Raw genomic sequence first — 24,461 nt, forward strand, 5'->3', positions numbered from 1 at the left:
GGTCACATGATCAGAAGAGGAAGTAACAGATCAAAAGACAAACAATTTCAGGTCAAAACAGCATTAAACACATAGGAGAATATCTACAAAACATCATAAAACCTCTTAAAAGTATGCATAAATACTTTGCTATGATGGTTATTACATTAAAAATAAGGGAAAAACGTGTAGGCTACTCTCTCTCCCTCACTGAGAAACCCTGGATGTGGCTCCACCTCAGCCAGCACCACGAGGAGTCTGTTGTGCAACAAAACCTGCAACTACTGTATCAGAATGGTGAGTGTATTTAGCATGTTTTAGCCTGTTAGCTTAGTAGTAGTGAAACATACAATAACATCTGCAACAAGTGTGATTTTTCTCTCTGCACTGAGAAGTTATCTCTGTGTTGGAGGGTTCAGGATTCTTTGAAGGCTTTTGATTGGCTTTTTTCAAAGTAGTGACGTCTAATCTAATTTACCGGTGTATGTTTGAATCTCAGGTTGTAGTTAAGCACACAGACAGTGTACTTAATGTACTTAACCTACCTGCAGTAGAGGAATGTTGAAACACCTCTATAGTGACAAACTAGAAATACAAGTCAGCAGTGGCGGTTCTAGACCAGTTTTACTGTGGGGGCCAATGAGGGGCCAGTGTTTAATCAGAGGGGCACATTAGCACATGAAAGAATGGCAAAGATGATATTTAAGCATTCAAAATCTTTGAATGTCTTGAAAAAGACACAAAATGACCAAAAAAGACACAAAATGACCAAAAAAAATACACAAAATAACTAAAACAGACACAAAAAAAGAAACATAAATGACACCAATGACAAAAAAAGACACAAAATGACCAAAAAAGACACAAAATAACTAAAAATGACACACCAACAGACACAAAATTACCAAAAAAAGACACAAAAAAGACACAAATGTCCAAAAAAGACACAAAATGACTTACAAAGACATGTAAAGACATGAAAAGGATTCAAAAATGGACAAAATATCCCAATAAGACTCCATAGAGTTAAACTATTATACAATGTACACATTCTGGGTTTCTTTTGTGTACAATGAGATATTGTTTGAACAAAAAAAGGTTAGAATTGTTTCATTGTTCATTGTTATAAATTGATCATTTTATTATTAATTTGACACAGGGGCCACAGCAGGGGCCAAAGGCTTCTTCACACTGCAAGTCAGTATAGACGAGGTAAGACATGTTAGGCAACATAAAAATGAGAAAAACTAGTTTTTGTGTGGAGGGGGACATTAAGTTTTCAGTAGACAGGCAAGTAGGAATATGATGCTAATCTCATAGTTTAGCATACATGCTGACAAACACAAACAGCTGAGGCTGATACCAATATTGTTAGATGTTTTTGTTTTGCTTTAATAAAAAACAATATCGGACATTTTTGACTTGCTGATGCTACCAGATAAAAGGTTGATGGATCACCAAAGTGATTACAATTCCTCACACACAGAGGCGGTTCTAGACCAGTTTTACTGTGCAAAGATTATATTTAAGCATCCAAAACCTTTATTTTTAGCTCATTTAAAAATCTTATTTAAATATATTTGGAAGATACAAATACACTGATTGAAACAATGAGACTTACCAACAATAAATATTTTTGCACGACAATGGCATTTCTCATTTTTTTGCACAATTACTTTTTTTTTATTTTGAAAGTGCAGTATAGTGAGAATGATCTTTTTTTTATATACTCAAGCTTTTATTGCACAATTAAACTATTATGCAATGTACACATTCTGGGTTCCTTTTGTGCACAATGAGATATTGTTTGAACAAAAAATAGGTAAAGAATTGTTCCGTCGTTCATCGTTATAAATTGATCATTTAGGGTGCTTTCACACCTGAAAGTCCTGACCAAGGTCCGAATTCTGTTACATTGTCTACATTTGGTCCGGTTGGTTTTGGTTTCACACTGCAAAAAGAAGAACGGACTTTACAAGTCAATTCTACTGGACACGTCATCTCCCTATGTACTTCCGCGGCTCATTTTGTTTTGGTTACACTGCGTTGTTAGGCCGGCCGCCATGTGACCTCAGAGTTACTTCCTTAACTTGCTTACACTAAATGAATCCAGCGAGACACCTTTTACTCCGTTTAAGTCCTTTTCCCATGCGTTATTTCATTTGTTGCGCCGCAAAAAATACTTTTGCTGGTCTGTTGCTACCTGCAGCACCAGCTTAATCAGCAATACGTGAGAGCTTGGTATTCGCAAGTACCGTAATTCGAGAGCAGAAGAAGAAAAAAACTTCCTGTCATTGATGCGAAGGTCCGAACTATAAAAAAGTTGTTTTCACACTGCAAAAGGTTCGGACCTTGGTTGGTTTGGTCCGGACCGAGACCTCCTCTTTTGGTCGGACCAAACTTTGGTCCTTTGGTCCGGACTGTGGTCCGCGGCACCTTTCACACCTGGAATTTAGGTTCGGATCAAACTGAAAAGTCCGAAAGTCCGGACCAAATGAGATAGGTGTGAAAGCGCCCTTAAATATTAATTTGACACAGGGGCCACGGCAGGGGCCACGGGCTTTTTCACAGGGGCAGTGGCCCCTGGAGGCCCCTGGTTAGAACCGCCACTGCTCACACATGATTGAGTGTACCAACTTTTATGGCTAATATTGGACGAGATATTTCAGTCTGCACCAAAGTGGTGATCAGACCGAACCGCAAGTGAAGAAAATTTTTTTTGGAGATGTTATCTTGTTATTTCGAGATCATATCTCATTATTTCAAGATAATATCTCATTATTTCGAGATAATATACATATGTAAAAAGAAATAAGAATTAAAAAAAAAAAAATCTTCCAAAATTTTTATTTTCTTCAGATATTATCTCATTATTTCGAGATAATATCTCGTAATTACGAGATAATATCTCGTTATTTCGAGATTAAAAAAATATATCTTTTTTTAAAAATATATATATTTTTTTTTACATAGGTGTGTTATCTCGAAATAACGAGATATTATCTCGAAATAATGAGATAATATCTGAAGAAAAAAAAATTTTTTTTTTAAATTCTTATTTTTTTTTTACATATGTGTATTATCTCGAAATAATGAGATATGATCTTGAAATAACGAGATATGATCTCGAAATAACAAGATAACATCTCCAAAAAAAATTTCTTCACTTGCGGTTCAGGGCTTCCGTAGATGACATTGCAAGGATGATGAAAAATGATTTTCAGTTGTTTACTTTTCTTCATTCTCAGCTCTCTGTTACTTTGTCTCAGTGCTTTTTCCTTTTGGCATGAGGGTTGGTGTTCTGATATGGATTGAAGCTGCTGGACGTATAGATCCATAGCAACTGTGGGAGATGAATTTAAGTTCACTGTTGCTTTTAAAAATAAACGCGGTGCCCGCTGTGTGCAGCAGTATAGCCAGCTGTCACCATGAGAACAGAAACTCCCTGTATTGGGACTGATTCTCCACATGGAGAGAGATCTCTCCCTTCATCTCATTACTGCTCCTCCTATCTGATGACTCCAGGGAGACACAGCTGTACAGTATCTCCTGCTTGTGATCAGTTTCAGAGTAAGAAATGATCTCTTCGTAAAATGAAAATATGAATCAAATGAACTCACAGGCTTTTTGTTGATCTGCTTCACAGAGAGGGTTGGGTTTTTGGGGGAATTATGGCTGATTTCACCTCTCAGATATGTGCATGTGTAAAAGTAGGTGTGTAGAAGCTGTTGCAGCTGCCCTGTGTCCATTTTTCTACATCTTGATTTAATTCAGTTTCCTCCTCCCTCCCTCTGTTTAGTCTCCACTTTGTCACCATCAGCCTTGTTTTTGCAGTTCCTGTGGACATAAACTTATCGATGTGCATTTACAGAAAAAAAGGAGAAGACAGCTATTGATAGGCTGTATGAACCATAACTTCTTTATTTAGCGAGTCGACACTGAGTGTCAAAATGATGAATTGGAAGGCTGGCTTCTCTGTGGAGCTGTGAGCTGTGGCGCATAGATAGAGAGCAAAGTGCTGACTGCCTCCTTCTGTCATTTTACATGCTGTACATCTAGAACAGAGCGGAGCAGGGTGGGACTGTGTCTGCTGCAGGACGGAGACCACGCTGAGATAAGCCTTCATCATCTCTCCAGAGTCCTCCCCTCCAAAGATCAAGTCTCTGTTGTTGTTTTTCTTTCCAACTAATCTTTGACTTTTATTTTGCTTTGAAAAATATATCCGAGCAGCTCTTTTCTCAACTGCAGAATTGGAGGTTTGGTGGTCTAACAGCCTGAGGTTGCAGCAGGAAGTTCTGCTTCTTCCTCTGCTTTACACCGCTCGTTCCACCATGGGTTCTTAACCCATAAGAACCCATGGTGACACCCATGTAACAAACACTTTAAATCTTCTAGAATCTCAGATTAAACCCATTTAACAATTCTAGCCAATTAATAGTGTGTCCTGTACAAGGTTATTATAGTCAACGAAAACTAACGAAATAACGAAAACTAGAATTGAAAAAACATTTTCGTTAACTGAAATAAAAATAAAAACCAGAGTTTTTAAAAAAACGATAACTAACTGAAACTGTATTGCGTGGTTACAAAACTAACTAAAACTAACTAAAATTATAGTGAAAATGTCCTTAGTTTTCGTTTTTTCATTCATAATTCAGTGTTTCTATTTGAACATGCAACACATGGTGAATATGTTTACTGAGACTGGGATGTTTACACTAGAACCAAAATACAAAACAGTTAATAACCTTATTGGGGCTGAGATGATAAACCAAAGGAAATAAAGGCAAAATTTATTATGACCTCTTTGAATCTCGCACCCAACACATAGCCCATTACAAAAAAACTAAAACTAACACTAAAACTAATAAAAACTAAACTAAAACTAAGCATTTTCAAAAAATAAAAACTAAACAAAAACTAGAAAACTCACTCTTAAAAACTAACTAAAACTAACTGAATTTGAAAACAAAAATTCACAACGAAATTAAAACTAAAACTAATGAAAAATCCAAAACTATTATAACCTTGGTCCTGTATTGCACTTCTTCTGACCATATTTCCTGTCACAATTTTGATATATGTTATGGAGATGCAAACAAAAAGGCAAATTTGTGTTTCTGTAAGCAGAAAATGTGTCTAGTTTTTTTAAATTTTAAAATAAGAAATATCATAAAAATAAACGCCCAATGTATTGTATATGTCACATCACAGATCTTTGACATTTAGGGGTATTATTTTATTTTTTTAAAACATCATAAATGTGTTTTATGTGGTCCACTTGGTCTGTCGTACATCCCCCATAACTTTCCTTTAAGGATTACTGGGTCTGGGTTCTTATGGGTTAATGCATGTTTTTGACAATAACCGACCATTCTACCAAGGTAGCAGTGAAAGCGTAACATGTCAGATTGACCTCCACTAGAGGCCTCAAGGCTTCCAGTAATGGCTCCATTCATCAAGGGCACAGACCTCTTTGAATGAGCACAAAATGCAGGGAAGGGTGAACTGAGCCATTATTGTAGCCAGAAAAATGTATTGGAGGACAGTTGTAGGTAAAAGCAAAGCAAAGCGGAACATTTCAAATTATTCTAGTTGTTCAGGGTTTCAGGTTGTGGCCATGAATCTGTGAGGTTTGTTTCTCTCCTACAACAGCTGAGGGGAATGGTTTTAATGGGAAAGCTGTCGTATGCCACTGGAGCGTAAGCCTCTTACCAGCTGTTTGTGTGTGTGTGTGTGTGTGTGTGTGTGTGTGTGTGTGGCCCAGAAACATTTGCATTCTGCATTCCCAAATCTCTGAATAAACCACCCTGCTGACCTACCTATTTGAGGAAAGTGGGAAGAACAAATTACCACCTGCCTTTCACATACAGTACCTCCAATTTCTCTTCTCTCCACTCCATTAAGCTCTCTTTTTTAGCAGCGTCTTCGGTTGACTGGCTTGTTGACTGACTTTGGTCCACAGTGACATATCACGATAACCATTAACGGATTGACATGACATTCAGTGCAGACGTTTTTGTTCCTTTTTGGATGATTCATAATGACTTCAGTGCAACCCTGATTGTTAATGTAGTGCTGACAGCATCAACCTCAGCTGTCCTCTGAGATTAATACTAACAGTAGCCGTGTTTCCATTGAAGTCGGATCAAATTTTGAAGCAAATTTTTGAAATCTTGCATTAAGGAAAATGTGAATTAGGTACGTTTCCATCAACTGGTTGGTAACACTTTACTTGAAGGTATCTTCATAATAGTGACATGATACTGTCATAACTGTGACATGACACAGTCATGAACGTGTCATAATCATTATGTCAGTGTCATAAACGTTTATGACTGCTGTCATTAAGTGTCATTCGGTTTTTGTCATGACAACTTGACATTAACCCCTTAACGCCTGCTGTCGCAAATATGCGACAAAGCGTTTGACTCAGTCAACCAGCCGAGATAGCGTCTGCATTCCCCCAATGCCGATTGAATACCTGCTGTTGCAGGTTTATATAAATAAACGAGGGTGAATAAATAAAACATTGTTTTTTCACTGTTATATTACTGTGTTATTGTTATCCTATTATTGACCATTATGCCTGCTGTAGCAAATTTGCAACATACCAAAATTTCTATTTATTTTTTGTGCAAAAGTGAAATTAATAATCTCAACATTATTTACCATCTACTTAAAGGCAAAAACACACATAAAACATTTTTTTATATACAGCTATATAAATTCAGGCGTTAAGGGGTTAAATTTGTTTGGGATGTCCTTATTATGACAACTTGAAATTACTCAAAATGACATTACCAGAAAATGTCTTTGTCATGGCAACTTGACATGAACAAAATATGCATCTATTTTTGTGTTTATGTCAAGTTGCCATGACAAAGACATTTTCTGGTAATGTCACTTTGATTAATGTGAAGTTGTCATAATCAAGACAACCCAAGGAATGTCAACTTGTCAGGACAAAAACCGAATGACACTTAATGACAGCAGTCATAAACGTTTATGACATTGACATAATGTTTATGACACGTTCATGACTGTGTCATGTCACAGTTATGACAGTATCATGTCACTATTATGACGATACCTTCAAGTAAAGTGTTACCAACTGGTTTAGAGTGAATAAAAAAAGCTGCATAAACGTACTTTGGTCAGAAGATGGCAGTGTAAGAAAATACAACAACAACAACAAAGAGGTTGCTAATCGGACAATTTTGGCCACCCACAAGAGTCTTCAGGAATTGGATTCAATTGGGCAACTTGTAATTGCCAGCTTGTCTTGGATGGCAGAGCGGAAACAGCTGATCAGTCATGCAAGTTAAATGTTCGCTACATCAGAAAATCTTTGTCATCTCTTATTTTGTGCATGCACTTTTTTCGCAACAGACAAAAACCACCTCAAGCAAGCGTAAAAACTCAAATGCACAGTTTTGAAACTTTGATTTTTTTTTTATTTTGGTGATACAATCAAGCTTTTCTCATGCAAATCTTCAAAATGCACATAGAAAATTGTTGATGGACCAGTGACCCAAAATAGGAAAAAATAGGCAATCTTAACCTAATTTCCAATTATAACAATAATAAGTTATTCTTCTGACTTTTTATCTAATCTTTTCTTCTTTTTTTCTTCTTTTTTTTATGTTTTGTTTTTGTAAAATACCAGATCGTCTCAACCTGACATGCCAGGTAGTTTTATCTGATTTTTTTTGTTTTTGTTTTTGTTTTTTTACATAAAAACATGGGAGAAGTCATCATTGAAAACTGTTTGTTGCTATTTCAGCAGTGTTGAGTATAACCAAGGCTCATACGCACATTACAGTCAGTCATGTAGCTGTTGGCCATCATATCTGCAGCAACACCCACGCAAAAAACGCAAATGCTGAAGCCTTATCTGCATTCTGTAGTGAAACATGAGAGGCACTTCTCCATTCCTGGAAAGGAAGTGGTTGCAACTGTTTCCTGCACTTTTTTTTGCTTTGTGCTCTTGTTCTCTGTACTCTGTTTCACTGCCTGGGTGCGGTTCATATAACTTTATGCTGTTCTTTTTTTTTTAGTTTCTGGAAGTTATGCTCTAGACCAGCTATTCTCAACCTTGGGGTCGGGACCCCAATTGGGGTTGCGAGATGATTTCTGGGGGTCGCCAAATCATTTTGGAAGTCAGCTCTGTCTCCACTGTGTTAAAGTGTTCATGTGTTTTAGTCTTTTTGGTCACTTAATGTCTTTTTGTTTGGTCATTTTGTGGTCAATTTGTGTCTTTTTTGGTAATTTTGTGTCTTTTTTGATAATTTTATGGTCAATTTGTGTCTTTTTTGGTCATTTTGTGTCTTTTTTGGTCATTTTGTTTCCTTTTTTTGGTCATTTTGTGTCTTTTTTTAGTCAGTTTGTGTCTTTTCTGGTCAGTTTGTGTCTTTTCTGGTCAGTTTGTGTCTTTTTTGATCATTTTGTGTCTTTTTTGATCATTTTGTGGTCAATTTGTGTCTTTTGGTCATTTTGTGTCTTTTTTGATCATTTTGTGGTCAATTTGTGTCTTTTTTGGTCATTTTGTGACTTTTTTGATCATTTTGTGGTCAATTTGTGTCTTTTTTGGTCATTTTGTTTCCTTTCTTTGGTCATTTTGTGTCTTTTTTTAGTCAGCTTGTGTCTTTTCTGGTCAGTTTGTGTCTTTTTTGATCATTTTGTGTCTTTTTTGATCATTTTGTGGTCAATTTGTGTCTTTTTTGGTCATTTTGTTTCCTTTTTTGGTCATTTTGTTTCCTTTTTTTGGTCATTTTGTGTCTTTTTTTAGTCAGTTTGTGTCTTTTTTGATCATTTTGTGTCTTTTTGGTCATTTTGTGGTCAATTTGTGTCTTATTTGGTCATTTTGTTTCTTTTTTGGGTGATCTGAACTGTGTGTGTGAGATTGTGTTCAGTGAGCGGGGGTCACGGACAACATGCATGTTAAATTGGGGGTCGCGACTCAAAAAGGTTGAGAACTACTGCTCTAGACAAAATTGAATTCCATCATAACCGCTGCTTCATGGCGTCACACTGCGGCCTCTTTGCTGAATCCACCAGAGGCCAATACGGGGAAATGTCCTACATTAAATGACAGAATCTGAAGGTACTTGATAAAGATTTACTCCATGATGATGAATAGCTGTAATAGAAAACACTAAATCACCACAGACAACATTATTCACATCTTTGTCTCTGTCTTGAGTGGAGGTTGGAATGAAAATCTCATTCAGATTCGCAGCAACTGGAGAGGTTTGGTCATCCTATCATTATATGCTAAATGGAAATCATTACGCTTGATTTGATGATGATAATTTAAGGTCTATTCAAGTGAATGACCAGAATGGGCTCTGATGAGCTGTTTTATCCACTATTCCACTTGTCCTCAAACTCTTCCACTTACAGCCTCCCACAGTAGAAAGCAGCATTGTTTCATGGAACAATAGAGTTTCTCAATTAATCTCCAAGTTAACTTAATATCTAATTTATTCCTCAGCGCTTCACACCTGTTTTTGTTCTGACAGATATGTAAATGTGTGTGAACTTGCGTGCACTTGGACTAAATTTAATTATGCTGCAGCCCAAATGAGCTCGCCTAATGATGAAAACACCGTCCGTAACTGAACACTGTCTACTCTGGGCCATTGCACAAATGATGTTGTAAAACACCAGACCTGAATATCTTATTATACACAACATCTAACATCTCATCAATTTACATGGAGCATTGTGGAATGACGTGGAGCAACATGGCAGCAAAGCTCACTGAGAGAAACAAGGAGACATTTGGGAATCATTTGGCAGAAGAATATAAATGAAAAAAAGTGAGACACAGCTAAACAAAATCACAATATACACATGCACAAATAAACAAATATACCCTAGAAAGGCACTGTTTATCTGAGACACACACACATTTTTATTATAGAGCTGCATCCATCCATACTTGGGCCATTACTCAGCCTGCAGAGGACACTCAATATGAAGAGGTTTCAGTAAAAGCTCTCCTGGACACAGTGTGCAAGTTTAGAAATCTGCATGGACAATAAGTACTGTTTGCTGAGGCTTTGTTCCTCAAATAGCCCTAATAATTAGCTCCAGCTTGTTTATTTGCTCCTTTGAGAGGAATATTAAGAGAGTTAGACCCAAGATAAGCCACAAGGCCATGGTAACACTGGAATATTTCTATTCATTCTGTTATCAAACTCAGTGCCCACACTGTAAAAAATGTTTGTAGAAATAACAGTAAAACACTGTCAATTTGCATCAGAAATAGGTTGTAAAATTAAACATTGTACATCACCGTAGCAGATACTTTTAATTACTGTCAATCAAAGAATAGTAAAAAACTTTAAATTCTACCGCCATAAACTGTAGAAAACACACAGTTTTGCTGTAAAAATATAAATTTTTCATGTAAAGTTAATGGAGAAATACCACGATGACACAATTATCCTAAAAGTAATGGGATTATTCTGTATAAATTACAGTTTTTGCTGATATTTACATTTACATACGCTCACTGTATTTTTTACGGTGATGTTCTGGCAACTACAGCTGCTGGTATTTTACTGTAATTTAAACAGATTTTTTTTTCCTTTTCTTTTCTTTTGGTAGGTCGGTTTTTCAAAACTCAAAAAAAAAAATGACACAGCTTTCAGTGCTTTCAGCAGCACCCCACTTAAACATCATTGTCATCTCTTATTTTGTGCATTCACTTTTTTCGCAACAGACAAAAACCACCTCAAGCAAGCGTAAAAACTTAAATGCACAGTTTTGAAAGTTTATTTTTTTTTTATTTTGGTGATACCATCAAGCTTTTCTCATGCAAATCTTCAAAATTGTTGATGGAAACACAGCTAGTAGCAGTTATGCTCAGGTTTAGCTCAGGGCAGTGACCCAAAGTAGGAAATAGTTCATTTTTGACTTTGGATATTGTTTCCCAATTTAGGTCGGCCCTTTTTCAAAACTCAAAAAAAAAATGACACAGCTTTCAGTGCTTTCAGCAGCACCCCACTTAAACTCATAGATTTATATTTTTCACCCTCTTACTTTCCTTAGTTTTGCAGCCTTCTATGTTCTGGCTGAGCAGCTGTATGACTTTCCTTTCTCTCCTGTTTTGCTCTCACTACATCTATTCCTGCCACCCTCCAGACTCTCTCATCTTTCATTTGTTGTCTTCAGCAGCATCGAGCTGCCCCGCTGTTCGCTCTCTGCCAACAGCTCAGCGGGAACCGTCCCCTGTTGCACCAGTCGTATTAACACTGCTTGGCACACACGGATGTCCAAGCACTTTAGCAACCTGCAGGGTAGCTGTGACACAAAGAAACTGATGCAATTCCCATGACATTTTTCATGCTTTTTTTTTTATTTTTTTACCTTTTCTCCCTCACTGCAAAAAAGCCAACTTGTATTTTTTGGCCTAAAACAGTGATTTAAGTTGGTAAAACTTGGAAATATAAATGATTGACATTTAGGGCAATAATGTAAGTTAGCACAACAAAGGAAGCCAGTTGTCTGCTCAAAAACAAGTTGGTGAGTTGTTGTTACTTATATCTTTAAGTTGGGGTTCACAACAAGGGACAATAGTTCTGATAACTCTTATTTCTTTGTTGGGAAATTCGGTCATTAGCGAAAGCTAGCGGCTAACTGATGCTAGCGACTAACTGATGCTAGCGACTAACTGATGCTAGCGGCTAACTGATGCTAGCGGCGCTGCTTGTTACAGCTACAAGAGTAGCCATTAGCGTATCAATGCTAACTCAACATTGTGGTCGCAACATTAGCCGACATTTCATAGCGTCGTTACAATCGTGCCAGAGAAATTCAGAGTTGAGCAAACTCAAAAACAAAACTTAAAATATTTAGTTTAATTGTCCAACTTAAAATTTTATTGAAGTTTGTTGCCTTGAAATTTTGAGTTCACCCAACTTTTCTTTTTTTGCAGTGCTCATTGCTTGTGTATCTTTTTTTCCTGTGACAGGGCACAGGGGGTAAATGATGTGACCTCTGGGTGGGGGATGTCAGATGATGTATTTAACTGGAAGTTTTGCAGTAATGTGATATGACAGCCAACTTGTAGCTCTATTTCCCTATGAAGAGTGTCAAAATTAAGACTTTCCCCTCAGTGGTCAATAAAGTGTTAATTATTTTCATTTTAGACACACTAGTAGTGTGGCTTTAGGGATGGAAATGTCAGTTGCTCCACCACTTTGGTCCACATTTAAATAACTCAACAACTATTGGATAAAATGCCATGAATTATTCACTTTTTTTCTTTTGAATGAAATGTCTCTTACTATTGGACGGACTGATATTCATGCCCCTTTCCCTGATTTGAATTTGTCAAATATTTTTGGTTTATGATCAAATGCTTGCAAAAGTAATGACATTCCAATCAAATGAATGCAAAACTGTCGGCTTGTCACCATGATAAACCTGCAAATCCTCAGCATGTTAGCACTGACACTGTGTGATCATGACATTGTCTCAAAGCACTGCAGCTTCAATTAAAGAATACCAAACCAATCCAAATAAACTGAAGTGAAAACTGGAAGTCAATAAGACAGAGAATGGAACTAAAACTGTAAACCTGCCAAAGGCTAAAGATGGAAATTAGCTGCTGGCTATAATCTTGCATATTTACATGTATATGTTCATTAATATGTATTGTCCCTGTTTAAAATAAATAAACGTAAACTTAAACTGTAACCAATAGTAACCCTATATGACATACACATGAACACAGAAACATATTTGCACACATACAGTGCGCTACATGTTTAATAATCCTCTTAATTAATCCTTGTATCTCATAGGCAGGTTATTTCATAGGACCCTTTTTGGGAAAAACAGGGGAACATAGGACCTTTTTTTAGGACCTGGGGAACAAAGGGATGACCCAGTTTGTGGTTGTGTTTTGTTTTTTGCAAAAAAAAAGAGAAGAGGAACTGATATGCACGCAGAAACTGATGACACACATAAAGATCTTGTTTGTACAGTTAGCATGCCAATATCCTAAAGTAAAAAGGTGAACATGGAAATCACTACCTGCTTAACATCTGCATGTGAACACTGTCACTATTAGCCTTAATCTAAAATGAAAGCCTGAAGTACAGCCTCTCAGAGCCGCGTGCATCGCTCTTGTTTTCCTTGTGTGTCAGTGCCAAAAGCCAAATTCAGTTTAACCGCTCAATCCCTCAAAAGGCCATTTCTTTTAGTGCCTCTTACATTTAATGCTTCAAATATTATGCACTTGTGTGATGAAAACTAATCACCCGCTGGAAGGGAAATTCTGTGTCATATAAGATTATGGATATGAAAGTAAAGGTTGCTATTCAATCTGCCTTACTAAACAAATCCCTGAGCAAAAAAAAGTATGCCAGTCGTCTCAATTTATCCTGCAAGCAGCACCACAGTAACACTGTCCCTCATCCTCCGTGGAGTCTGAGAAATGCTCTGCATCTCTACCCGGTGCCTTGCAAGCTGTGCACGTCTGAGGTAGCACTGTGCCAAAGAAATGCTTGATCAACTCAATTTCCTCCGAAACTCTCATTCTTCTTACCTGCCACCCGCTCCCCATCTCCTCCCTCTTCTATTTCTCGCTCTCTCCCAGCGAGCGTTTGGAGGTGCAGATTTATGGAGCGGCCCTGTCGCTGGTGGCCACCATCCAGCCTGAGAAAGTTATTTGTTCAGAGATTACAGACACAGGAAACAGAGAAAGGAGCGTTAATGATGTTATGGACGGATCACCAGCTTTGTGAGGGAAAATGATCGAATGTGGGTTTTATTTTCTGAGTAGTAACAAGGGTTTTCAACCACTGTATGCATCTTTCAGCTGCACAGAGACAGTCCATCCTTAATGAGACGACGAGATGGTTATAACATTGAATGTCTTTTATGTATTTGAAGTACTTTGTGAAGCAGTTCACGTGTATTAATCATACATTCTTTTGCATATCTATGACGTCATGCATCATGTGCATAAGTGCTTGTGTGGCTGCATGGACTGTGATTACTCTAAGCAATATGCATGGTAATAAATAACAATATATTACTCACTTTCATCCTGATGGAATAAGTTGCTAAATTTGTTTCTAGATGCTTTTAAGAATTAAAGTGACTAAGAGGGTCTGAAAACTCGTAAAATCTAGTGAGCACTAACATCATGACACTGTTTGAGCCAATGCAAATGATTTCCGCTTGCATCTATGGCGTGCATGTGCTAACACGAGCAACAGGATGCTGGCTGCTGCTGGCGTCATTCATACCAAGGGTTTCAACATAGTACCTGTAAGCAAAACAGTGTTTTTCAGTTGAAGATAGAGCTAGTTTTGCAGGTTTATGATGACTCATAGATGAGACAAAACCTCACTAAAACAAGGCTATTTATCACCTATGTGGAAGAATTCCCTCATGGATGGTGCACACTGTAAAAAATGTCTGTAGATTTTACGGTGAAAAACTGCTAAACCATGACAGTAAAATACCGTAAAATTATAAATGAGTTAATTCAGTTTCAGTAACAATGAAACACTGTAAATATATATATCAGCTGTATTTAAAAAATACATAACTCCACTGTAAAATACACTGTCACCTTGTTTGTAACAAAATATATTGTAATCTATATACAAGCCATCACTATAATTTTTGCATTTATTTTTTGTAAAAATACTTTTTCTCACCTTTAAATGGACTAAACACCATATCTCTAACAGAAATATACTGTGATATTTAATGTTAAAATCTTTGTATTATGCGGCATTTATAATTATAATTAGTATTAGTATTTTCTTGTCAATTATATGGCAGAACAGAGTTTCTTTTGATTGAAAAACGTTTTCTTTTTTACAGTAAAATATGGAATAAAATGGCAATCTTAAACATGAAATCAACAATGCTAATATCATTTTACCGTAATATTAGAAAAAGTTGCACCGTATTTATTACGGTAAAGTTCTGGCAACCACAGCTGCCAGGTTTTTACCGTAAAAGCAACAGGTTTTTTTTTTACAGTGCAGTGTAGTTAGTTGTCGCCTACACTGTAAAAACAAACCTGTTGTTTTTACGGTAAAAAACCAGCAGCTGTGGTTGCCAGAACTTTACCGTAATAAATACGGTGCAACTTTTTGTAATATTACGGTAAAATTGTATTAGCACTGTTGATTTCCCATGTAAGATTGCCATTTTAGTCCATATTTTAGCGTAAAAATAAAAAGTTTTTTCATCAAAAGAAACACTGCTCTGCCATATAATTGACAAGAAATACTTTATAAATGCCAGATTTTACCATTAAATATTACAGTATATTTCTGTTGGAGATATGGTGTTTAGTACATTTAACAGGGGAAAAAAAGTATTTTTTACAAAAAATAAATGCAAAAATGACGGCTTGTATATATTTTACAGTATATTTTTGCACAACAAACATGGTGCCAGTGTATTTTACAGTGGAGTACTGTATTTTTTTTTTTTTAAATGTAAAAAATACTGTTTTGGCTGATATATACATTTATGATGTTTCATTGTTACTGAAACTGAATTAACCCATTTATCATTTTACGGTCTTTTACTGTCATGGTTTAGCAGTTTTTCACCGTAAAATCTACAGACATTTTTTACAGTGTGCACCATCCATGAGGGAATTCTTTTTTTCTCAAAAAATTCTTCCACATAGGCGATAAACAGCCTCGTTTTAGTGAGGTTTTGTCTCATCTATGAGTCATCATAAACCTGCAAAACTAGCTCTATCTTCAACTGAAAAACATTGTTTTGCTTACAGGTACTATGTTGAAACCCTTGGTATGACCCAGTGTATGTGGAAGAATTTTTTTGAAGAAAATAACTCCCTCATTGATGGTGCAGTGTAGTTAGTCTTTTTAGATTTTAGTTTTATCACTTTAAGAGCTAACCAAGGACACTTCAGAGAGGGCACCTTCAGTCTCCTCCACCCAGACCTGCAGCCATATGCGGCCTGGTTCCAGCAGCAGTGTTGACGAGGGCCTTTGGCAGTGTGTGATGGTGCCCCTCCTGCTCTGCTTAATTATCTCTGTGATGGAGTGGTTCTCCACCCTGCAGAGCCACCGTGTCACACTGTGTCAGGGGCAGTAAGGACACGCCGAGCTGACCACTCTCACCTGCCTCACCTTTTCTTTTCCTCTCCTGTCCCATCAGGTTAATAATAAAACTGCAACAGCCGGAGAGCATCTTCTTTTTACAACCTGGTCTCACAGAAATCCATGAAATAGCCACGGCTTTCGCTTAACTCAAAATCCGTGGAATAGCCACGGAATCACTCAAATTTCCGTGAAACTGACACGGATTTGGCTACAATGCAAGTTAATGACAGTCATATCCCGTGGCTATTCCATGGATATTTGTTCCTATTGGTTTGTTCCAAGTCACGTGACTTTCAAGGTCCTGGCGGTTTTTTAGTCATTTTGTGTCTTTTTGTGGTTATCTTTTGTCATTTTGTGGTCAATTTGAGTCCTTTTTTGCTTGATTTTATGTAATTTTTGGTAATTTTGTGTCTTTTTTTGGTAATTTTGTGTCTTTTTTTGGTCATTTTGTGTCTTTTTTGGGACATTTTGTGTCTTTTTTTTGTCATTTTGTGTCTTTTTTTGAACCTGGTCTCACAGGAATCCGTGAAATAGCCACAGAATCGCTCAAATTTCCGTGAAACTGACACGGATTTGGCTACAATGCAAGTTAATGCCAGTCATATCCCGTGGCTATTCCATGGATATTTGTTCCTATTGGTTTGTTCCAAGTCACGTGACTTTCAAGGTCCCGGCAGTCAGAACAAAAAACATGGCGGACAGTTCTCTCATTTTTAGTGAAAAATCAATATTTTGACTTAGTTTCTGCATAAAAATGGATTTTGATCACATTTCTAGCGAGAAATATATGTTTTATTTTGTAAATATTCACTCAGTGAATGTACATAATCACTTTGTATGTTGGAATAGCCACGGGATATGACTGTCATTAACTTGCATTGTAGCGAAATCCGTGTCAGTTTCACAGAAATTTGAGCGAATCCGTGACTATTCCACGGATTTTGAGTTAAGCGAAATGCGTGGCTATTTCATGGATTTCTGTGAGATCATGTTGTCTTTTTGGTCATCATCTTTTTTTTGTCTTTGTCTTTTTTCCCTTTTCTTGGTCACTGGGGATGCATAATATTCATAATATCAGCAGTATCAATTTTTAAGGCAAGGCACTGCAGGCAAAAGCATAATAATAATACATTTTTAATACATTTTATTTCTAATGCACTTTTTATCAGCAGATCTCAAAGTGCTTAACAAGTAAAATAATTTTAAAAACAACTCAATAGAGGTAGGTTAAAAAGTCAGTTTCAAGTTTATTTATTATATTATTATTTATTTATTTATTTATTCATTTGTAGGCCTGTAGGACATGTTTCATGCACTGGTCAGTTTTAAGATTTCAGGCAATTCTGCTTCTGCAACATTTCTTCTTTCAGACAAGCAGAAAGAAAACATTCAAAATAATCATGCAGATGTTTATTTTACTACACTTTGTGTGTTTGCTCTTGTGGATTTCTCCCAAATTCAGTTAGCATTAGATAAGGCCTCATTTGCATATTCAAACATCAAATTTCAGAAATCTTTTAATACAAAAAAATGATTGTCTTAATGTAAGTTTCTTTGTGATATATTTTAAGTTGGATACATTCAACAAGATAATCACCACTTTCATGATTTTTGAAGCATAAATGCAATCGCCAGGAGTAAAAAAAAACATAATTTTAAGCTATAAACAAACTACAACTACTTGTTAACTATCACCTTTAGGACATGCAAAAGCTTCAAATGTAAGGAGTGAGATATTTACTGGCATATTTCATGTTGTGGAACAAAACTTTCATATATCTCTTATTCACGACAGATCTCATTTTAGGGATCTAACAGAAAACCAATTCAAAAACCTATTGACTTTGAGTAGAAGAAGCTGGAAATGCTAAAATGCGAACTCATTTCTGGGTTTCATCCCTGCAACACTTTATTTACCCGTATCTCCCCTTATTACAGAGAAGGAGGAATCATTGACTCCATCAGTGTCATTACCGTTCCTCCTGCTTCTCTATTGGCCTGCAGTGTATCGAACACACAAGCCTGAGCCGAAAATAAAATGGAAAGGACTAAGAGTCCGAATTTTACCCCCTGAGACTATGAGAACACATTAACTGTTGCTGTAGCAACCGTCTCCAAATCAGAAAAGAAAAACTTGCATTTTAAGCAGATTAATTTCTGAAAATCAGACTCATCCACTGTGTCTCCTCCTTTGTCTCCTTCGTCCTAAAGACAAAGGAAAATATTCTTTGACACTGAATTGGTAGAATCAAAAGTGGTATCATTGTGGACACTCAGCAGTTAATTAAAAGGGATCTGGCTTATTTTTAATAATATCTGGGAGCTAAAGTAAAGCCTCTCTCTGGAGCTGCACAAATTTAGAATTTAACCCATAAGAACCCACGGTGACACCCATGTAACAAACACTTTAAATATTCTAGAGCAGGGGTCTCAAACTCAAATTACCTGGGGGCCGCTGGAGGCAGTATCAAAATTACCAAAAAATCTAAATTACTTAAAAAAGACACAAAAAGACAGACAAAATGACTTAAAAAGACACAAAATGACAGAAAAAAACAAAATTACTTAAAAAAGACACAAAATTACTAAAAAAGAGACACAAAATGACCAAAAAAGACACAAAATGACCGAAAAAACACTAAATTACTTAAAAAAGACACAAAATGACCAAAAAAAGACACAAAATGACCAAAAAAAAGACACAGAATGACAAAAAAAACCCCACATCATAAATATGTTCTGCGTGGTTCACTTGGTCTGTGATATATCCACCATAACTTTCCTTTATGGATAACTGGCTCTGGGTTCTTATGGGTTAATAGGACACTTTTTCATGCTTAGACCTCACTGGAAACAATTAAAGTTCGTCCAGGCAGAAATCACACATCCCTTCTGCTTCTTAGAGTAAAGTTTTCTGTAGATAAATGTAACCTAAAGAACAGCGTGACTCCATAACACAGAGGGCACAATAATCAGCACATTTCAGGACAGTAATAAACACAACTCTTGAGCATTTACACAGTCCTTATGTCTGAAGTATGAACACTTGTAATCAGCTATGCAAATATATTCATGAATGATGAGACAAACTGCTGTCTGAACAGAGGCTCCCAGTGTGTCTGAGGTGGTGTGTGGGGGTTTGCTCAGGTGAACAAGGCTGCGCCTGTGGAGACACTTATCACCCACAGCAGAAACAGTCTCATGCATGCCCAGAATTCTCAATGACATTAGACCGGCCGACGAGCAGTTTGAAGAAGAAAAAAGTGTTCTGCTCTCAGATGAGAATGCAAAGTGGAAACAGGAAGCTTCATAGAGTTTGTGTGCATCTGTGTAGATAGATTTTCTCTAGATTACAAGTAGAAGAATGGATCAGAGTGTTTCCACTTTTGTTATATTTATAGCTCCTTATCATCATTATTACATTTTCACATAGCAACCAAGCCATGGTTACTCATTCTATTAAGAAACCTGTCAGTTAAACAGTGAAACGGTTCAAGGCACCAGTAATCACCTTCACCACAACTGAACTGTGACACAGTGAGACACAGAGGGAAGTGAAGAAAATGTCTGGAACGTAATGAGACAAAGGGGGTTTATGAAGCAATGAGTGTTTGTTTACAGGGAAACAAGAGTTTTAACATTAAAGTCACATGTATTCCTCTGAAATGCGTGTGTCTCTGACGCCAATAAGACCTTTCCCCCCTCTATATCAAGCACTACTACTGCACTATTTGAATGAGCGTCCTGTATCTCCTACCCAATGTTGCTTGTTTGTTATCATAGCTCATTTTTCCTTTTCAATATAACAAAGATTTGTGCAAAAAGTCATCTGAACTGAAAATACTGAGTCAAATAGCAAGATTAATTTGAGTGAACTCAATTGTCTTGACATAAAATTCTCAAATATTTAAGTTAACCCATAAGAACCCAGATCCAGTTCTCCTTAAAGGACATGTTCTATAAGTGGACCACATAGAACACATTTCTGATGTTTAAAAAAAAAAAAATACTACCCCTAAATGTCAAAGATCTGTGATGTGACATATATATATATATATATGTTACAATGGGCTTTTATGGCATTTATGTTTATAATATTTATTTTAAAATAAAATAAAAACTAGACACATTTTCTGCTTACAGAGACACAAATTTGCCTTTTTCTATTGCATCTCCACAACATTTATCAAAATTGTGACTTTAATTTGTTTAGGAAATATGGTCAGAACAAGTTAATGAGTTAAGGTGAAGCATAAAGCTGAATATGGGAGATTCTAGAAGACTTAAAATGTCTGTTACACCCGTGTCACCGTGGGTTCTTATGGGTTAAAACAACGAGTTGGGTTTTACAGTGTGCTCTGAACATGATCAGTGATGGTTCTTATGCTTTACCAAAAGCCAGTTTGGATTCAATCAAGCAACAAATCTCTATAAACCAGCTCTATATCAAACATTTAATCCTGATTTATGTGTGCAAATAGAAATATAGATGCTAAGGATTGTAAGCTGCACAGTGGCAAACTGTATCTCGGCAGATTTCTTAAGCTATGCATCACTGATTGTGTGTTTTCCGTCACATGCTGTAGAAGCACCACATCCTGAGTGAAACAGAGCAGCGGTGCGACATCCTGCCACGGAGAGCGAGGTTACTGCCGCGGTAGTTACTCCTCACTGTCCTGCTCTCAAAGCGCAGCTCTGATATCCAACTTGACCTGACCTGCTGTAATCCACAAAGTAATTTTTGCTTTGCTCGACAAGGTCTCGGCCGATCACTTCTCCGTCCTCTCGAGCGCGCTCATCCGCTTGCGCGACAGCAGCCACGGCGCGCTATCCAACCCGGGGAATTAAGAATACGTTACTGTTGCAGTGAGGAGGCATTGTGGGAGGAGGACTCAGTGGATGACAGGCTGTTCACTCGAGGGTTGGGTGGAAGAAGAGCACGCACGACTCTTCAGCTGTAAACGGAATCCCGAGTTGTTTACCCGGTACCGGGCGCAGAGGAGCACCGTTGCGCAGTATTTTACGCACAACCAAAGAGCGGACTAGAGGGGGGTCTGTCTGTCACCAACATGTCAGCGGCAACAGCTTCAATAGCAGATGTGTCCAGGACTGATTTAACAAACAAGGATGACCGGAAGAAGTCAGGTAGGACAGATAGAATAGCGAACCGAAAAATGTGTCTCATTCATACTTGAGTTGAGAGTGTAGGATGTGTGTGTGTGTGTGTGTGTGTGTGTGTGTGTGTGTGTGTGTGTGTGTGGGACTGAAATTTGTTTCAGGCACTTTGCACCCAGTCCAGTTCTATTAATAACATCAAGGTCTCGTTTTTATTTTAGTTTTTGGGGATTATACATGAAAGCGTTTTGTGAGAATTTGAGCTACAAGTTGTGCGTTTTATTCAAACATTGACGCCTAAAAATGTGTGTGTGTGTGTGTGTGTGTGTGTGTGTGTGTGTGTGTGTGTGTGTGTTTTACCTTGATGTTGGACCTCTTATGCATTATGCCTTCAGGGACTTACAGTAATTGCTGTGGTAGCAGTTTCCTAACAATTGTTCTACAGTTAAAAGCAAAGGAATATCCCATACTGTGATGCATTTGCAGACCTGTATCTTTTATTAATGGGTGTGTGAAAATCGCATGTTAAATACACTTTACAGTGTCATCTGGGATTTTTATTTAAAAGGAAAAAAAGTCCCTTTCTTTTAGATCTCATCATGTATGTATTATTCAGCTATGTTTGAAAGAGGAAGTGAACAGAGGAGGTATCACTGATGGCTTAAACATCAAACACACACACACCACATGTTACATAAAAGTGATGCTCTTTATTTATCAGCAATGAAGTGCGTCCTTGTGTTACATAAACTTGGATATGGAGAGCTAATGCTAATAGCCTTCTGGGAGTATTTATCCCACTTGAGCCTGTCATAGTAGCATTTCATCAGAGGCGTGTGTAATCTTTAAAAAGGAAATGTGCATTGCACTTGCATCATCTCCATTTGTCTGTCTGTGTGATTTAACGCCCCCTGTGGTGTGAGAAGTGCACCACATGTGTCTCCTAGAGGTGTCTCCTAGAGTTGTCTCCTAGAGGTGTCTCCTCTCACAATCTTGGGTGTTTTCCTTAATATAAAAGTGACAAAGAGGAACACTGTAAAATCTCTCCAGTGCCACAAGTTCAAGCATGTTTTTTCCCTCACTAAACAAGCAGTTTTGGACTTTTCCTGGGCCTGATCACATGATCCTTCCCATTCTGCCTGCTGGAAATCACCGACCTGATGTCATTGTGTTTATTTGCATTCCAACAGCTTGTGTCATGATTAAGTGATACTCTTGTGTTGTGTTGTGGGTTCTTCTAGCCAGACTTTCTGAGCTAAAACAGAGAGAGTCCTCTCCTCCAGTAATATGCTGAGCTGTATGATAGCTAGTTGTTTAGCATGGATCCAGATGGCCCATGTTTCCACCAGCCTTGCAGGCCTTTTGTTTAATGATTTATCACATTTCCTGCTTTGATACTGTAAGAATCCGATGCAGCGCAGCACCAGGCTGTTACCGGGGGGGCAGTGTTTTGTCATGCCGTGTTGTGCAGCCCTACAGGGGTTCAGCACTGATAGCTGTGGAATGATTGTCCCATCCCACATTGAATCTCATCTGCAGTGCTCCATTCTTCTTCTCTGCTGCTCACCCTGAATAGTTTGTTGTGTGTGCCTCTCTGTGAAAACACATTTCTTTCTGAAGATGCATGAATTATACATGTATTCGCACTTTGGCTGAACTTTGGATGATTAATGCACATCTAACATCTGCAAATTTATTTAGTCACAGCTGCTGTTTTTGATGCACACAAGCTCATCACTGACTGACCATCAGCTCTTTCTTTCTTTCTTTCTTTCTTTCAGGTCAGCTCCAGGCTCAGTGCAGACCCATGCCCCTGCCAGCCCTGGGCACTCAGAGGATCATCCAGGGCAACGGCACCACCGTGGGCACGGTCATCTCCCTGCAGTGCCCGGCCAAACACAAGCTGGTTGGAAGTGAGTTGATGTGTGTCATGGGACAAAACAGCACCCACTGGGTTGGAGAGAACTACTGCAAACGTAAGTAGGAACCAAGGTTATTATAGTTAACGAAAACTAACGAAATAACGAAAACTAGAATTGAAAAAACATTTTCGTTAACTGAAATAAAAATAAAAACTAGAGTTTTTAAAAAAACGATAACTAACTGAAACTGTATTGTGTGGTTACAAAACTAACTAAAACGAACTAAAATTATAGTGAAAATGTCCTTAGTTTTTGTTTTTGTCAACTTTTTTCATTCATAATTCAGTGTTTCTATTTGAGCATGCAACACATGGTGAATATGTTTACTGAGACTGGGATGTTTACACTAGAACCAAAATTCAAAACAGTTAATAACCTTATTGGGGCTGAGATGATAAACCAAAGGAAATAAAGGAAACATTTATTATGACCTCTTTGAATCTCGCACCCAACACATAGCCCGTTACAAAAAAACTAAAACTAACACTAAAACTAATAAAAACTAAACTAAAACTAAGCGTTTTCAAAAAATAAAAACTAAACTAAAACTAGCAAACTCACTCTAAAAACTAACTAAAACTAACTGAATTTGAAAACAAAAATTCACAACAAAATTAAAACTAAAACTAATGAAAAATCCAAAACTATTATAACCTTGGTAGGAACTAAAATCTTGTTATTATATACACTCAAAAAAATAACTTGTTCCCAGAACCAAATAAAATTATGGAAATAATTTCCACCTAAATAAAATGCTTTAATTTAGCGAGAAACAGTTTTGTTGAGTGAATAAAATCTAAATATGTCGGGTCAACATGATGTATTTGCGTTGCTGTTAATTAATTACCAGGGCTCAGTCCAACTAGATTTATAAGGGTAATTGTAACATACGAACATAATTTTATTGGGCCATTTAAACGTGTATGACATTATTAAGAGTTACTTTATTTAATAGGGTTGTTACAACTACTTTTTAAAATAGTGAAGTACATGAATTAATTGTGCTGAGCCAACAAAACAAAGTTAGGTTGAAGTGGTTTAGCCTCAAAGATTACCTTTATCATATGAAAATGAACATAATAGGAATTATTCAGGAAATAGATAATTTTTAAACAGAGTATTATATTCAGCAATTTAATTAGGTTGTTTTCACATAAAGTATTCTAGTACATTTTAAAGTGTTGCATTTTATGCTAAAACTACATGTTTTAAAACTGTTCAACCACAAAACATCATTTTATTTAGTAGAAGCTACATGTTAGACTAAGGAGAAGGTAGCAGACACCCAGTTTGCTTTTTTTGAGTGTAAGGTTATAAAGTATAT

General features: G+C 37.0%; 1 protein-coding gene across 1 annotated transcript in view; it reads left to right on the plus strand.

The window, feature by feature from the left end:
- Nucleotides 1-261: 261 nt before the first annotated feature.
- LOC131972143 (sushi domain-containing protein 3) overlaps nt 262-24,461 on the plus strand; it is a 32,531-nt gene continuing 8,331 nt past the window's right edge. The window contains exons 1-3 of the mRNA XM_059333922.1: nt 262-276; nt 1,139-1,191; nt 22,997-23,191. Of these exons, the coding sequence (XP_059189905.1) occupies nt 23,023-23,191 (169 nt within the window). The 5' untranslated portion in view covers nt 262-276; nt 1,139-1,191; nt 22,997-23,022. The remainder of the gene's footprint in view (nt 277-1,138; nt 1,192-22,996; nt 23,192-24,461) is intronic.

This window comes from Centropristis striata, chromosome 5 (assembly GCF_030273125.1).
Source record: "Centropristis striata isolate RG_2023a ecotype Rhode Island chromosome 5, C.striata_1.0, whole genome shotgun sequence".
Classification (NCBI taxonomy): Eukaryota; Metazoa; Chordata; class Actinopteri; order Perciformes; family Serranidae; genus Centropristis; species Centropristis striata.